This window comes from Sapajus apella, unplaced genomic scaffold (assembly GCF_009761245.1).
Source record: "Sapajus apella isolate SASKATOON/1434 unplaced genomic scaffold, GSC_monkey_1.0 scaffold35, whole genome shotgun sequence".
NCBI lineage: Eukaryota > Metazoa > Chordata > Mammalia > Primates > Cebidae > Sapajus > Sapajus apella.
Window position 1 is genome coordinate 12,815,041 of NW_022436975.1, and position 18,072 is coordinate 12,833,112.

The 18,072-nt window shown below is 39.7% G+C and overlaps 1 protein-coding gene and 1 pseudogene across 4 annotated transcripts in view; both read right to left on the reverse strand.

Moving 5' to 3' along the window:
- ASPH (aspartate beta-hydroxylase) overlaps positions 1–18,072 on the reverse strand; it is a 228,001-nt gene that overhangs the window by 19,918 nt on the left and 190,011 nt on the right. For all 4 annotated transcript variants that reach the window (XM_032296180.1, XM_032296179.1, XM_032296178.1 and 1 more), the window contains one exon: positions 3,859–3,994. In XM_032296180.1, coding sequence (XP_032152071.1) covers positions 3,859–3,994 — 136 coding nt within the window. The remainder of the gene's footprint in view (positions 1–3,858; positions 3,995–18,072) is intronic.
- On the reverse strand, positions 12,058–14,972 carry LOC116563527 (annotated as a pseudogene).

An 18,072-nucleotide genomic window follows, 5' to 3' on the forward strand; every position in this document is an offset into this window, starting at 1 on the left:
CCTGAGACCTCCCTTCTTGGCTTTCAGGTACCACCTTCTTGTGTCATCACATGTCCTTTTCTCATCCCTAGTGATATGGTTTGGCTTCGTCCCCACCCAAATCTCATCTTGAATTATAGTTCCCATGATCCCCTTGTGTCATGGGAGGGGCCAGGTGGAGATAACTGAATCATGGGAGTGGTTCCCCCATCCTGTTAGTGGGGGAAACTCCTGATAGTGAGTTAGTTCTCATGCTATCTGATGGTTTTATAAGGGGCTTTCCCCTTTGCTTGGCACTCATTATCTCTCTTGCTGCCCTGTGAAGAGGTGCCTTCCGCCATGATTGTAAGTTTCCCGAGACTTCTCCAGCCATGTGGAACTGTGAGTCAATTAAACCTCTTTTCTTTAAAATTTACTCAGTGTTTCTTCATAGCAGTGTGAGAACAGACACACCTAGTGTCTCTTCTGTTTCTTACCAGGGCACCAGTTATACTAGGACAGGGCCTCATCCTTATGATCTTATTTAATCTTAACTGTCTCCTTAAATGCTCTATCACCAAATACAGTCACATTGAGGGTTAGGGCTTCAACATATGGATTTTGTGGGGGAAAATTCATAGTTCAGTCCATAGTAGATTTTACTTCACAAAACTTCCAGCCTCAGCTTTAGGCCTTCGACTACCCAGCAGCATGCTTTGCTAATTAGACCACAGCTAAGTCTTTATTGAGCTGGATATTCATCAACTTATTGTCTAAATCTGAGCTCTCAATGTGGCTAAGCAAACTGGTCTGTCACCTCCCTCCCCACCATGTCCGCCCCTACCCCTTCCACTTCAGAATTCCCCTCCTCTATTTCTGAACCACAGCACCTGAGAGGGATGCTATCCTCCTTCTGTGTAATTGTCTAAGCTACGATAATACTTGGCATCAAACTTACTTTTTTTTTTTTAACAGAGTCTCACTCTGTCACCCAGGCTGGAGTACAGTGGCATGATCTCAGCTAACTGCAATCTCTGCCTCTTGGGTTCAAGTGATTCTCCTACCTTGACCTCCCGAGTAGCTGGGATTATAGGCATGCACCACCACAACCGGCTAATTTTTTGTCTTTTTAGTAGAGATGGGGTTTCACTATGTTGGCCAAGCTGGTCTTGAACTCCTGACCTCAAATGATCTGCTTGCCTCGGCCTCCCAAAGTGCTGGGATTACAGGCATGAGCCACCATGCCTGGCCCCAAAATTATTCTTTATGCTATGAATTTGTTTCTAGAAAACAGTTATTCGATTCCCCCACTAGAAGCATGGAACCACAAACCAGAGACCATAAAGAACTTCAAAAAATCTTCCTAAAAGGGAAACCATGTAAATTTTATCACTTTATCACAATAAAATAAAACTAGGAAATTCAGTTTTAAAATTTGAAGCAGGCTGAGTGTAGTGACCTACACCTGTAATCTCAGCACTTTGGGAGGTCAAGGTAAGAGGATCACTTGAAGCCAGGAGTTGAAGACCAGCCTGGGCAATATAGTGAGACCCTATCTCTAAAAAAACATTTTAAAAATTAGCCGGGAATGCAGATGCGCTCTTGTAGTCCTAGCTATTTGGGAGGAGAATTGCTGGAGCCCAGGAGTTGGAGACTGTAGTGAGCTAGGATTACACCACTGTACTCCAACCTGGGCAAGAGAGCAAGATCCTGCCAATCAATAGATCAATGTTGAAGCAACTACAACAGATTGGAAAACACAAGCTCAATCACACACACAGACACATATACATATAGATTATTTTAAGCCAACATGGAAACTAGGGCAGCAATGCAATCTTTTTTTGATAATAACTCAAGTAAAAATACCATATATTGCAGTATAGGGTAACTTTGGATGCATAGCCTTAGGTCAGGTCAGTGCACAGCCTTAAATGCTTTTATTATTAAGAAAGAATGAAAATAAACTTACTAACGAGTTCCAATCAAAATATTTAAAAGAAAAATAAACCAAAACTAAAAAGAACAAGAGAAGGAAGAGAAAATATAAATGCAGGGATTAGAAAATATATAGAAATAATCATGTAAGTGAGAAATAACTTATGAGTTTTTTAAACAACAGGATAGATACAATTAAGAAAGAAAAAGAAAGAACATGTAAATTCCATTCAATAGGAATAAGAATTTAACAAAGAAAGTAAAATACATTCTAAGAAATTACGCTAGCCGGGCGCGGTGGCTCAAGCCTGTAATCCCAACACTGTGGGAGGCCGACGCGGGTGGATCACGAGGTCAAGAGATCGAGACCATCCTGGTCAACATGGTGAAACCCCGTCTCTACTAAAAATACAAAAAATTAGCTGGGCATGGTGGCGCGTGCCTGTAATCCCAGCGACTCAGGAGGCTGGGGCAGGAGAATTGCCTGAACCCAGGAGGCGGAGGTTGCGGTGAGCCGAGATTGCGCCATTGCACTCCAGCCTGGGTAACAAGAGCGAAACTCTGTCTCAACAAAAAAAAAAAAAAAAAAAAAAAAAAAAAAAGGAAATTACTCTAAGTAGTTCATGGAAAATCAGGTATATTCTACCTATGTGAAAAAGCAGAAGTCATAATGTTACCTCCAACAAAATCATTGACTCCATGACTTATTTTCTTTCTTGCTTAGTGCTTTTTATGTCCTATAATACTTTGCATATTATCAAAAAACTTTTTTTTTCCAGAAACTATGGTTTCTAGAAATTAATGCTAGGATGCCTACTATTCTGAATCATTGCTCTAGGAGACCAAGTAGATTCTGTGAAGCATAAGGATGTTAATGAAATCTAAATATCAGGAGAATGCATAAGTACCAATAGAATGGACTCATGTTAGTGAGACACCAGAGGTAAATGAGCATACTGCCCACATATGGATTGTACAGCTCCATTTAAAAAAACTTGTTGGCAAAAAGTGGATAGTCACCTTTTTTTTTTTTTTTGTGGTTATCTCTTTTGATGAGAGTATCCTTGAAAATACTACTAAAGTATTTCCTCTTCTTCCTATATAGAAACCATTCTGAAAGCATAATTGAGATAAACCACTGTCCTTCTTTGCCCTTTGGGTAAATTAGATGCCTATCATACTCTGAATTTGTTTTCTATAGCTGAAGATATGCAGCACGTACTGTTTAGTTTTAAAAATAAATTTACTTTTGTATAGTTATTGTCAACCCATGCTAACTCCACTTTTCAAAGAGAAAATTGGAGTCTTAAAATTTAATGCTTCACATTTTAAAGATTGATATCAATTCACTGAAAACACACACACACACACACACACACACACACACACACACACACACACACAGAGGAGCCCCATATGTGTGCCTGGACCTGGGTTAAGCTAAAAATATATGAAGTTCATATTAACCACTTCCTAATCCTGAAGAGCTGAGGCAGCAGCTACTATTGATTTACCATTTTTACCGGCTCTCATCCATGTTGATGTCATTTTGCCATGCAACCTCATCTCCATTTTACAGGAACGAATGACACTCACGGACATAATTTTCTAATACACTGATAACACCTGCTAGACTTTTCAATTATGCCTACACAGTAGGGTTACAGTCAGTAACACATCATTCAAGAGGAAAGACTAGAAAATCAGAACACTATTCATAAATAGTTATCCAAATATACATGTGGATATACACACACAGCTATATACTTACTCACATGCAAATAAAGGCTCAGAAGTATTTTTCAAAAACAATGAATGGATTTCAAAAATCTAGCTTTTTTGGGGCTCCTCATTTAAGCCTGGGAATCCCAGCTCTGGGAAGCATCACCAGAAGACTCTCATCAGTACCCACTTCCCATCAGGTTCTGGCTGCAGAGAACCATCTAGAAGTCAGAAGCTCACCTTGCTGCCACAGTGTGAACTGGCTCCAGTCCCCTTTCTCTCTCAGGTTTTCATCCTCAGGTAGGAAGAGACCTTTGGCTTTATCCATCACTGCAAGGCCTTCATCTCGGATTAACTTCCAGTTTCTTTCTAAAGACTAGAGAGAAGATTCTGGCTTTACTAAAATGAAAACAGGCCTGGTGGAGCACCTCATAATGACTTTTTTGTTGTTGTTGAGGTTTGTTTCAGAAAGGAATGAAATTTTTGCCTTATCTAGATTGCTTATATTGAAATCTCTGAGACTTCTTGTCACAGGTATAAAAAAACCAAATCTCATGATTTTTCCAAACAAAATGTTTTTGCAACATAACGATTTCAATAACTCCTAGAAATTTCAGAGTATAATCTTCTCCACAATTTAAGTTTTGCCTAGAGGCTTTTTTTTTTTTTTTTTGAAACTACAACCTAACGAGAGTGCTGATCTTGTTGATCAGATTAGATCAATACACTGTAACAAGCTCCACCACGTGACACTTCAGCCTCCAAACTGGAACACAAATCACAGACTTAATTTCACCTTTCAACAGAGTTTCTTACAAAGATGCCATTAAAGATGTTCAACATTAAACATTCAATGGTATCAGAAAAGTGTCCATTGGAGGATTTGATATATAAAATTAACAGCAAAGCAAAACAAATATGTGCACTAGTGTTTAGCATTCAACTAAATAAAAATATTTCCTTGACTTTTCATTTATGAGGGAGACTTAACCCCTTCCAGAAAAGGAGCTTATGACCAGCAGAGACTAGGAGCGGCCAGGCAGGTGACAGTAGATCCTGTGGAAGATCCTCTGGGTAATCTGTACCATCACATTGGCTGTTGATTAGGAGTGGGAGTTGGGGGACAGTGGGGTGAGTAGAGGAGAAGGCAAAGGTGAGCATCTGAGCAGCAAACTAAGATGGATTTCCATCAGGAGACAAGCATAAAAACAGCATTCCTACTTTAGGAAAGAGACAAAGCTGTACAGATAAACTAGAATTTTGAAATGTTAATTTCAATCATTGCTATGTTCTATGAGAAGTGGATGAAATATTTGAGTATATGGATTCATGAACGGGGAGGAACATATTAGCTGATTTCAACAAGGATCAGGGACAGATATATTTTAAGTGACTCAAGAGCATAGGACTAGAACTAATGTTACAAACCCAAAACCAGATTTTGATGCAAAAATGGAAAACAAGTTGCATACTGATTTTCTTTGTAAAACATGGTTCTCTATCTTTTGAATTAATCAAGCATAATGATCAATTATTGGTTAGAGAAAAGCACAAGATAATGTGTACAGTGTTTTTTTGGTTTTGTTTTTACGAAGCCTTGCTCTGTAAACTCATGATTTCACACGAGAAAGTGATGTGGAGTCGGGATGGCTGCACAGCCAGAGGGCCCTGACACAGACATCTGTGTGGAAACATGGTGCCAGCCACAGCCAAACAAAGGAATACTTTTTATATCACATGAAAACATTAGTTATTAAAATATTTTAGGGTAAGAAACAGATTTTGGTTAGATATTGATTTGATAATTTTATGACATGTATGCATTAACTTGTGTTAATATTGTTAATAAAAGACCAATGAGACTTGTGCAGGCCAAATGAGAACTTTATTTTTCAAAAGCAGCTGCAGATTAGGGAGATGCAGCGTTGGAAAGTGCTCTCCCAGGAAGGGTTGGGGAGAAGGAGATGACAAAGGCCAGAACTCCAGGGGAGGGCAAGTGAGGGGTGTTGGGAGTGAGGAAGAATCTTGATTGGATGGCCTTTAAGCTGCAGATCACCAGTCTCTGGTGGCTAATTGGCTGGTTCTAGGTGGTTGCTTGGTTGGTGCTAGAAGGTCATTGGTGGTCAGTTGGAAGAATTTCCAGTTGAGGTTGTTTTCAAAAATGTTCTTTGACTTGGTTGCAGAAAAACAGGTTCTGCAACACTTTCCAAGGACACAGAGAACATGACCTGCATGACTGCTTTTAACTTTTGAGCCAAAGGGAGTTCATTTTGTCTGCCAACGAGGGGCAGAGTTTGACCACATCTATACCTGCTACTACCACTGCCCAGCTTAGAGTGGTCCTGAACATTTATCCAGGTTTAGGGCTCTGTCCACAAACTAGTTTCCATGTTGCTTCATCCCAAGTAGGCAGTTCATGAAGAAAAAGGCAAAGATCACACTTCAATAAAGAGTCATTCAAAAGCCCTTACTTTGTCAGATCCACAGATTGAGAGCATACCACCATTATGTAAAAAATCCCAAGACCATGAAAAAGAAAAAAAAAAGCACCCTAGGATTTTGCCGTATGCTCACATCTTCCCAAATGCACCTCAATTGCCAACACTCACTGTGGATATTGTCACTTGTTCAAGTTGCTAAATAAATCTGTTAGATTCTTGTTAAATTGTCACACAGACAAGGGGAGAATTGCTTCTCTAACACATGAAATTACTTTTCAAATGAGGTTATTGGTGCCTCATAAGGACAACCTCTTCCTTTATTCCCTCCTGGTATTTTAGAAGATTCTTTTATTTCTTTAGAAAGCTGATTTAGGGGCATGGTTGGAAACAGCTGATCTTTTGTTACTAAAATAGGGCACAAAGCTCTAGGGAAAAATGTTAAAGTGATTGCATCACTCAGTATAATTTCACATTTTTTACTTAAGAATAGACATCTTTTATATATAAAACATTGCCCTTCCTGCCTCTTCACCCCAGCCTCCCCTGGAAAATGTTGCCAAGGTATTTTTCTGTGAATAGTAATAATTTTTTTAAAAATGTTTTGGCTTTTCCTTGTTATGTGTGGCACATATGTACTGGATGACAGACTCATGCTCAAAAAGGGCAAACTGGTACAGAAGGGTGTCTCTGAACACCTGCCCTAATATGCCACCAGATATGCTCAGTACTAACTAGTACTACTAACTCAGTACTATGTAGTCCATTTTGGTTATAAAACAGTCACTTATTATTTTCTCTTTTGAATTCAATGCTTTCTTATAGAATTTTACAGTGGGAAGGAACCATACTGTTAATCTAGCTGAAATTTCTTCAGCTTAGGGATAATGAAATGACTCCTAGTGTGGTTAATGAGCCTAAATCCCACAGTCTAGTGGTCAGCACAGCTGGTGCCAAAACCCCTCTGTACTATCTCCCCCTTGATTATTAGAGAGGGTCACACTCAGGCACAGGGATTTCAGGCTGTGGTGGACTCAAGGGGCCCTGCTCCCCTTGAGCATAAGAGCAATTGTGAGGTACCCCAGCATCCTGGTCTCAGAGGTTTACTGGGTACCTGTGACTGTGGGCACTGGTCGGGAGTACTTACAAGGTGCTTAGAGAGCAGCATGCTCCCCGGTGAGTGCCATGCAGCGGGCATGCCTCAAAGACAGTTCAATATCTTTCACAAGTGGGGAAAACTGAGGGAACCAAAAGATCCCACCAGTTAAGCCTGGTGACATATGCTTGAAGGTGTTTTCCAACTTCAGAAAGATCTGACGGGGGCTTTTATGGGCATTTGGGGGAAATCTGGGATGGGACCTAAAATGTTTTTAAGTGCAAACCAAGGAATCATATAATATAATATTCACATGGTTAGAGGAAATTAAAGATCAAACCTAATACACTCGGCATGTGTATGTGTCTATTCAGGACAAAAACAAAATACCATAAATTGAGTAGCTTATAAATGACAGAAATTTATTTCCCACAGTTATGGTGTATCAGAAGTCCAAACTCAAGATGTTGGCAGATTCGATTCTGGTGAGGGCCACTTTCTGGTTCATAGATGATACCTCCTAGCTGCCTCCACAAATAGTGGATGGGACAACCAAACTCCCTGGGGACTCTTATGAGGGCACGAATCCTGTTCCTGAAGGCTCTGCCCTTAAGGCATAATCATTACCCAAAGCCCCCCTTTTAATACTATCACCTTGGGAGTTAAGTTTCAACAGGTGAATCTGGGGGAGACACAAATACACATCAGTGTTTGTGTGTGTAGTAGAGAGGGAGAGGGAGAGAGAATACGAATTTTCTCTACAGTAATACCACCCAGTTGTCTTCGATGGCAAACAATTCAGCTTTTAGGGAATTCCAACGAAAAACTTGAAGGCTCACAAACAGCAGACAATGCCTACATTTGTAAAAGTCTCTTCTGAAATATTACTCCCTTGACTCTAAATTCATCCATTTCATAAAACTGAAAAGAGAAAATAATCTCTTTGGTATTTGAGTTGGCTGCCCAAAAGACAACAGCTTTTAATTCCCATTTCTTCTTGTGGCAAAAGAGACTTTAGAAAGCAGAGGTCTGATTCTTTCTACAGTGCCACATGGCTTCATAAAGCCACTCTGCATGTGCTTCACTAGTTACCCCTTAACTACATTTTTCACTCTACGCATGTATAAACAGACTTCCCAGTTCTGATCTCATGAATCCCACAGCATGCCAGCTCTCCTGAATCCCAGTCCTGCATCCAGTTAGGAGCAGTTTCCTCATCTCCCCAGACAGCCTGTTCATGTCACCTGGATGTACTTTCTCCGTAACATCAAATTAAAGTAAGTTATATTTTTAAAATCTTCTCTTAAAATTGACTCCTTGTAGAAAGCCTTTCTCTTGAGAAGCAAACTAAAGCCTAACTCATTTTTATGTAACTATTTTTCTTACTAATGTTTCTATTCAATTAAAAAATACACATTTTTTAAAGTCAAATATTATTACAGGTCTCATAATGAAAATTGCAGTCTCTTCCCCAGCTTTCCCCCATCCTCATTCTAACTCCCAGCTAATTATTTAAAATATTTATTCTGTTATTAACTGGCTTATACCTAAACAGCATGTTTATATTGGTATTCTTGATTTATTAATTTGAGGCATTATCACTCATCTATGATAGAAGGTTATCAACTGAATTTAATGTCTTCCTTATTCATCCTTGTAATATAGTTAATTTCAAAAATCTTTCATATATCAGTGTGAATTCACATTCAGATTTTATAATATTATGACAATTGGGTATCATTCACACTTGACTTGAGTTGTAATGATTACACTTCATGTCACATACAGCATTTTTTTCTGCCCCCTTTGCATTGGCTTTATTTTCTAATGCACTTCACACTATTTCTTCACTAACTCTGAAATAGTGCTATACAATCCCTTGATGCTTTTATTCTACCTTTTACCAAAAACATTATAAATTGTTGACTTCCTTGCTTTTTTGTCTTTTTCTGAAGATAACCTTCACACAGCCATTTGCCTTGCTCTGATCTGGATCAGCTGCTGTCTGAACTTGCTAGACAGTGATGACCGTGGAATTCGCCTTGGCCTCTGCCTGGTACTGAGCTCCCTAATTACTGGATGCGAGTTGTTCCTGAGGAAGGACACACCGCAGGTAAAATTGAATTCCAAAAGTGTCTCAAACTCTTATACCTGATTGAAAGTTTGAGTATGTATGGTTAGGTATTTAGGTCATAAATTAATTTTATTAGTAAATAATTTTGTTTTATAATTTTTTTCTTATCTACTATGATATTATTTTATTTAAAAAATATATAGTTGACAGAGATTGAATATATTCAAAGTGAACAAGGCAATGAGTTGATCTACACTGTAATTATACAATGAAATGAACACATTCAGCACCACCCATGCTGTACATTAGAGCCCCAGAACTTGTTCCTCTTATAGCTGAAAGTTTGTACTCTTTGACCAATATCTCCCCATTTATCCCATTCCCCACCTCCAGGTAACCACTGCTCTACTCTCTGCGTCTATAAGTCTGACTTTTTTAGATGCCACATGTAAGTGATATCACACAATATTTGTCTTTCTATATCGGGCTTCCGTCACTTAGCATAATGTCCTCCAGATTCATTCATGTTGTTGCAATGGCAGGATATCCTTCTTTTTAAAGGCTGAGTATATCCTGTTGTGTTTATATATCACAGTTTTTCTTCATTCACCTGTTGATAGACATTTAGGTTGTTCCCATATCTTGGCTATAGTAAACAATGCTGTAATGAACATGGGGGTACAGATATCTCTTTGAATTACTTATTTCATTTCCATCAGATATGTAATCAGAAGCAGGACTGCTGAATTGTATAGTGATTGCATTTTTTAACTTTTTTTTTTTTTTTTTTTTTTTGAGACAGAGACTTGCACTGTCACCTGGGCTGGAGTGCCAGCACACAATCTCGGCTCACTGCAACCTCCACCTCCTGGGGTCAAGTGATTCTCCTGCCTCAGCCTCCCAAATAGCTGGGATTACAGGCACCCACCACCCTGCCCAGCTAATTTTTGTACTTTTGGTAGAGCAGGGTTTTTCACTATGCTGGCCAGCTGGCCTCAAACTCCTGACCTTGTGATCCCACCTGTCTCGGCCACCCATGATGCTGGGATTACAGGCATGAGCCATGGCGCCCAGCCTATTTTAAATTTTTTGAGGACCCTCCACATGATTTTCCATTATGGCTGCACCAATTTACATTTTCACCAACAGCATACATGTGTTCCCTTTTCTCTGCAGGCTCATCAACAGGTTACCTCATTTTTTTCATAGTAGCCATCCTAACAGGTGTGAGGTGATATCACATTGCGCTTTTGATTCGCATTTCTCTGATGATAAGTGATGCTGAGCACCTTTTCATATTCCTGTTGGCCATTTTGTATATCTTTGGAAAAATGTCTACTCAGGCCCTTTGCCAATCTTTAAATTGGGTTATTCGGTTGTTTGCTATTGAGTTGCATTAGTTCCTTATATATTTGGGGCATTAACCCCTTTTATCAGATATAGTTTGCAAATATTTTCTTCTGTTCCATAGATTGCTTTTCATTTTGTTGATTGTTTCTTTTGCTCTGCAGAAGCATTTTAGTTTGCTGTAGTCCCACTTGTTTATTCTTGCTTTTGCTGCCTCTGCTTTTGGTGTCATATCCATGAAATTATTGCCGAGATGAACATCTTCTTATAATTTTGAAAGGATTAGTCCATTACATTGTAACTTTTAGTGTTGCTGTTGGGAAATCCGATGCCTTCCTATACTTCCCTCTCTAGTAGCTTTATAAGAGTCAGGATGGTACAGTGCTTAGGGGTATAAAATTTGGAGCCAGACTGCATGTTTGGAGATCTGACTCTATCACTTATTTGCTGTGTGATTTGGGGCAAATCAGTTATCTCTGTGCCTTACTTTCTAAAACTTCCTTCAACAGTTCCTGAGAGGATTAAACGTGTGCAAAGTGCTTGCGCTATATGCAAGCATAGCTATGACGATGATGAGGATTTTAAGACCTTTTCCTTCTTTCCTATTTCTTGAAATTTCATGACAATATGCCTTAATGTAAAGGCTGGGCACTCTGGCACCCTTCAACCTGAAAACTCATTTTTTTCCATTCTGAACTATCTTCTAATTTTATTAATTTCTCCTCTATTTTTCACCTATTCTCCCTGGAATTCCTTTTATCTGAATGTTAGCTATGTTAAATTGAGCCTCTAATCATCCTATCTTTTCTTTCTTCCATCTTTGCCTTTTTGTTTTTCCTTCTGGGAGATTTCCTTAACTTAGCTTCTAATACTGTTTTAAAGTCTTACCTCTGCACACTTTTTAATTTCTGAGAGCCCTTTCTGGGTCTTCAGTTGTTTGTTTTTACAGTATCCCATATTTGTTTTACAGATACATATCTTCTTTTATTGCTCTGCATATAGTAGAGGTATTATTTTGTTTTTCTTTTGGTCCCTACATTTTCGCGATTTCCAACGAGCTACATCATTTTTTTTTTTTTTTTTCGGTCACTCTTTTTTTTTTGAATGGTTGTCAATGTGTGCATTCAACTTACAGAGCTAAACTGATGTGTGTATGCAGCAGTTCAGAAATCCTTTCTGTGGAGAATCTAAAAAAGGACATTTCCAGCCAAATCCTGGCATATAAGAAATAGCAATAAGACTGCGTCTAAAACACAGAAGAAACGTATCTTTCAAACTGCTCTGCTGTCTGTTCGTTCACCTTAGGGAGTTGCATCTATGTTTAGATTCAGCGAGTTAGAAACACGTTTCTTCTAGGAGCTGCATTTGGACATTCCAGAGTGAACGGGAGTATATGTTGTAATGAGAAATATCTGGCTCTAAAATGAAAACGGAGCTATCTAACAGAATGATTGTCAATGTGTGCATTCAACTTACAGAGTTAAGTGACTCTTGAGTGGACTTTATTTTTGCATTCCAGGATGCAGCAGAGACGGTGCAAGGTTCATCTTCACATGAGGGCCCTCAGTGTCGAGGTGACTCCTGGTCTGAGGAGGGCTGAGGCATCCTGAATTTTGAGAGGTTGAAGTTTAGGTCTAAGAAGGTGTACGTGGTGTAGTCATGATGCTGGAGGTTCTTGTAGGTAGTGTTGTGAAATGACTCGGCAGGTATTGGGGCTGGCTTTTTTTAGTGAACTTTTTCTTGGGATTCTGTGGCTGACCTTTTCACTCTTCCCTGATTCCGCAGACAAAGAAACTGTAGAAGAAAGTCCTTGAAATACATGGGCTTCGGGGAGGATAGTCTTCAGCGCCCCAACTCGTCTTTGTCACAGCAAAAGCGGGGCCACCATGGCAGTGACAGCAGGTGCTCTAGGCTGGGCCACGGCAGCTGAGTGCACACCTGTGCCTGAACACCTGGCCATTGGGCCGAGTGCTTTTGTTCATCTTTCATGTTAATTTTTTGAGGAACCTCCACGTGGTTTCCCATTATGGCTGCACCAGTTTACATTTCCACCAACAGTGTACATGTGTTCCCTTTCCTCTGCATCCTCATCACGCAGAGAAAATCTCCTTAATGTCTGGCGATTCTTGCCTGTCAGTTCTATAAAACTGAGGCAACAACTGGACATGTGGTGAAAGGGCAGGGCCTGTGTCTGACAGTCTTCCATGTTGGGTGCATTGTCAAGACAGTTTATTTTTTTAACTGGGGATCCTAAAATGTCAGCGTAGATAAGCCTATTCTTTGAGGCCATGCAGTTTCTTGAGTTGCTGTAGTACCAGGTACCTTGAATTTCTTCTTTGGAAGTTCCCTCTAATTACTAGAGTTCCTGTCTTGGATCTGCCAAATCATGTGCTTCTGTTTTCCACTTTCAAAATTACATGCTGACACTGTTCACCTGCTACTGTCTCCCTTTAAAAATACCATTGCACAATTTTATTCTTGTATTGTCATTTAAGTGAGTTTTCAGGTGGGGCTGTTAAACGCATGTGTTCAGCTTTGTTTAATCCTTCTTCACTCATATTTTCCATACAACTCTAATAGAGAGTTTCCATATATCTCTAATAGTTGAATTTTATTTTTACCATGTATCTCCTTTTTTCCTAAACTAGTCAAATCTTGTAATATGTAACCCAACTGTCTAGTGATGCTTAGAAAGAAAATCCTATTAGCCTGCAAAACCCTTTACCAATCTTTCAAATACATTTTTAGAAGATCATCAAACTTAAATTAATGATATTCCACATGCTAGAGATATACAGTAGAAAGTTAAAAAACAATTATCAGCATCACACTTTACATTTTGAATCAAACTCTGCTAATCCATACACTGATTTCTTGTTGACCTGATTCATTTTTGCCTCTTGGATGGTACACTTTCCTTGGATCACATGGTTAGTATATCCTCAATTCCATGACATGCTCAGATGATGATAAAAGTGATACTTGAAGCTTGACATGAAATCATTTTAATTTTGTTCTAATCAATCATAATTGGTCTAACTGAGCTTTAAATATTTTCTTCTATGTAGGAAAATAGGATCATTCAGAGAAATGTTTTTGCTGAGGCAGTTAGTACACATTGCTCAGTCAGGGGAGTTACAAAGAAAAGTCACTAACGGTAATAATTTGCTAGGGCAGCCGTGACAAAGCACCACAGACTGGGTGGCTTAAGCAACAGAAATTTATGTTCACACAGTTCTGGAGGCTAGAAGTCCAAGATCAAGGTCAGCAAGTTCGGTTTCCTTCCCGGCCTCTCTCCTTGGCTTATAGAGGACCATCTTCTCACTGTACCCATGTGACATGGTGGGCATGCATCCTGGGCGTCTGTGTGTCCAAAGTTCCTCTTCTTATAAGACACCAATCAGATTGGACTAGGGCCCATCCTAATGGCCTCTTTTTAACTTCACTATCTCTTTACAGGTCCAAACACAGTATCTTAAAACAGTCAGACATTCTGAGGTCCCGGGGAGTAGAATTTCAGAGTAGGAAGTGTGGGGAGCAACAGTTCATCCCATAACACTTACGCAGATTCAAACTTGAAAAAGCTCTAGCTATAAAAGCAAATAGCAGATGGAAGGAGATCAAGAATATATTCATATCAACGTGGGAAAAAGTAAATTCACAGGAGCGAAATAAAACAGTTATGAAGAAATGCAGGAGGAGCTGTTTTTAACATGTGAACAAAACAGCAACTCTTAGGGTTCAGTGTATCATACGCAAGATTAGGTAAGTAACTGTGACTAGCTGTTAAGAAAAAGAGGCATTAAGAAAACAGACATTGAAAATTGAGAAAAGTCCCAGAGTTTTATACATTCCTTGAAAGATTCTGACTCTACATTGAGAAAAAAGATGTGGTCAAAGGCTATTCTTGGCAAAGTCTATGTTATGTATTAAAATGGAGTTAGAATGAATTGATAACAATTGTGCATTAGTATAATGTATACTAAATTTTATCTAATGGTTAAGAATATGCTTGTTATTATTTGAGGAATTATGTATCTTATTTTTTAGAGATAAAATCAGCTTGCTTAGATTTTAGCCAAAACATGCCTATACTCTAAACATGGTAAGACGTGCAGCATTGTAATCTGCCTTAGAAACAACATCCCAGGATGGGGGGCACCACCCTGGGTGCTGAGGTTATTAAATCCAACACCGTGTGACTGTAAGGCTATTGCAGCAAATTATCTTTGCCATAATTCTAACAACACCTCTAAGGAAATTGGTAGCATTAAAGAAGTAATCTCTCACTGGTCCTAATGCACTTTGATGATTAAATCTCCTTGTTTTTCAAGTTTGAATATACAGATAAAAGAAAACAGGTGACGGTTCTTTTCTTCTTTTCTTTCCTTCCCTCCCTCCCTCCCTTCCTTTCTTCCTTCCTTCCCTTCCTTCCTTTCTTTTCTTTCTTTCTCGCTCTGTCACCCGGGTTGGACTGCAGTGGTGTGATCTCAGCTTAATGCAACCTCCACCTCCAGGTGATTCTCCTGTCTCAGCCTCTTAAGTAGCTGGGATTACAGGCACATGCCACCATGCCCGGATAATTTTTTGTATTTTTAGTAGAGATGGATTTTCACCGTGTTAGCTAGGATGATCTTGATCTCCTGACCTCGTGATCTGCCCACCTCAGCCTCTCAAAGTACCCAGATTACAGGCATAAGCCACCATGCCAGCTAACAGGTGACATTTCTTATTGTGGAAATAAAATTCAGTGAAGTGAGAAACACAAAGGCTATTTATTCTAAGCTTGCTATACCAAGGGAGTCAGCCACTGTCGTTTGTGTTTTGGCAGACATTCTAAAGGCAGGCAGATGAGTAGGAAAGCTGTGTAAGAAGAAGAGAAGCCTTCGGGCATGCTCTGAGTGGGGGCTGTTGGCTTGAGGAAGCTGGAGGAGGCTAACTAGAAGCAGGACATCCTACGAGACTAGAAGAGGGTGCATATTTGGCCTTCTCTGGTTGGTCTTAAGTTGGAACCATGGACAAAATTCAGGGAAGCTATTAGTTATTAATCAAATCCTATATGGGGCTATTGTGATTGTTACAGAAGTGATCATGTAGCTTCCTGGATTGTTACTAGAGACAGGATTCTGGCTTCCTGCAAGTCTGACTTAGAGTAGGCTGGTTTCCTGGGCTGTTTATTGTGGATAAGGGGTGGGTTTCCTGGGCAGGTTACTATTACAGTTTGTGGGTCAAAGTTCTATTGTTACATAGTCTGGCTGCTGTCTGTGAATTCAGTCTCTCAGCATCCTTGCTGAAGGAAGAGGATAACATAAGGCACCTCGCACTGGGGCAACAGGAGAGTCTTGGAGAACTGTATTTGCTCATTTTAGAGAGTGAGAGAGAAAGGACTGCTTCTTCTGAGAGGAAGGAGAAAAGATAGTCTAGGTTGCCAGGATAAACAACCAGCCTGAGGGCTTTAAAGACTCAGATGGCAGGGGAGACCCATATTCCTCATACATTTGGTCCGACAGGCAGGGAAGCCAGTCCGCCCTATCAGTCAGAGAAGGTAAAGGGAGGACAGGGAGCTCTCTTCATGTCCCACGTACCTGCTAGGAACAGTACACTAAGGGACCTCCTGAGTGAGTGATGCTAGAGTTGCAACCCACAGTCCCTAATTTCAGGCAGCTGAAACTTGCTGTGGACATAAGCAACAAATTGCTTGATAAAGAGATAAACTGCCTATAATGTGTATGTGTATATGCACATTTTTCCTAAGAGACAGGGTCTTGATCTGTTACCCAGGCTGGAGTGCAGTGGCACAATCATAATTCACTCCACTTTCAAACTCCTGGGCTCAAGTGATCCTCCTGCCTCAGCATCCCGAGTAGTTGAGACTACAGGGGCACACCACCATGTCTGGCTAATTTTTTTTTTTTTTTTGGGTAGCAACGGGGTCTTGCTACATTGCCCAGGCTGGTTCTAGTGATCTTCCTGCCTCAGCCTCCCAAAGTGCATATGCACATTTGAGACATCTATCTGTGTAGCATATTGAGACAAACCATGACCTACTGAATTAAACATTTTAGAACCCCAAATGGAGTACCAATCTACACGTATAGTTTGCAATTATTCTGAAATATCAAACACTGTGTTGTGTGAGTTCCCAAAGAGGGTCAGAGATAAAGCCAATTTATAGGTCTTTTTTTTTTCCACATTGACAAATAATGAAAACTCACTGATTTTGCTTTCAGGAACAACAACAACAACAACAACAAAACCTCTTTGTATGAAATCACTCAAAGAATATAAAACACTGTGTTCTTTTGCTCTATTGCCATAATTCACCACAGGCCACCCTCTGCCTCAGCTGTCTGGACTCTTGTTAAGGGCTCACATGATGGAGGGTTTCATTTTGTTGTGTGTTTTGAGCCTTACAAATTCTCATGGGAGAAGAGGAGCTGAGGTAATTGTTTTGAATTTAGAGATTAAAAAACAGGCTCAGATGGGTAACAGGACTTGCCCAAAGTGTCAGAGCTGACAGCAAAACGAGTCCGTTTCTAATTATGGATCCCTTTTAAAAAGCTCACCTTTAAATCATGTCATTATCAAACTACACACTCCAACTTTTGTTTTGTTGTCATCTTCAGTGAAAGTGTCATTGGAACCCAAACAATTTAAAGTTCGATGTAGAAAGATAAGACAAAGCTATTATGTTAATCTTAAGAAATTGCTTTCAGTGCTTCTTGATATTATATTTCCTTTTACATAAAAGTAAATTATATAAACTATTAATCCTCTTAATTTACAGCTTAATTCCACTATCAATCTGACATTTTTGCTTCTTTCTCAAACTATTTCATTTCAAAAGCAGTCCAGTGAAAACATTCAAATATTTAATCACAAAGAAAGAAATGCTGAACCACTAATTTAGTACTGTGTAAGTCTTACTTTTGTCTAGGCAAAGTCGTTCATACACAGTGGATTTCTTAATTAATAAAAGCCACAGTCTGAAGGAAAGTGACAGAGTGCTATTCTAATCAATCATTCCAATGCTCTATGTCAGACCACTGGCAAAGTATTACTGGGCACTATTCCAACTGCAATAAAACTACAGTGTGAAGAAAGGCAAACTTATCTGTGATGCTGTTTGTTTATGCCCAAGAAGCTGCTCTGAAAAACTGAGAAAGAATGCAAGAGCTTTCCTTCTTCTCAGTGATGAATGCAGAGTTAGGTAGCAGGACAAACAAATACAAAAGATATATTTTAGGCCAGGTGTGGAGGCTCATGCCTATAATCCCAGAACTTTCATAGGCCAAAGCAAGAGGATCACCTGAGGTCAGGAGTTTGAGACCAGCCTAGCCAACATGGTGAAACCCATCTCTACTAAAAATACAAGAATTAGCTGGGCATGATGGTGGGCGCCTGTAATCCTAGTCACTTGGGAGGGTAAGGAGTGAGAATTACTTGAACCGGGAGGTGGAGGTTGCAGTGAGCCAAGATCACACCACTGCACCCCAGCC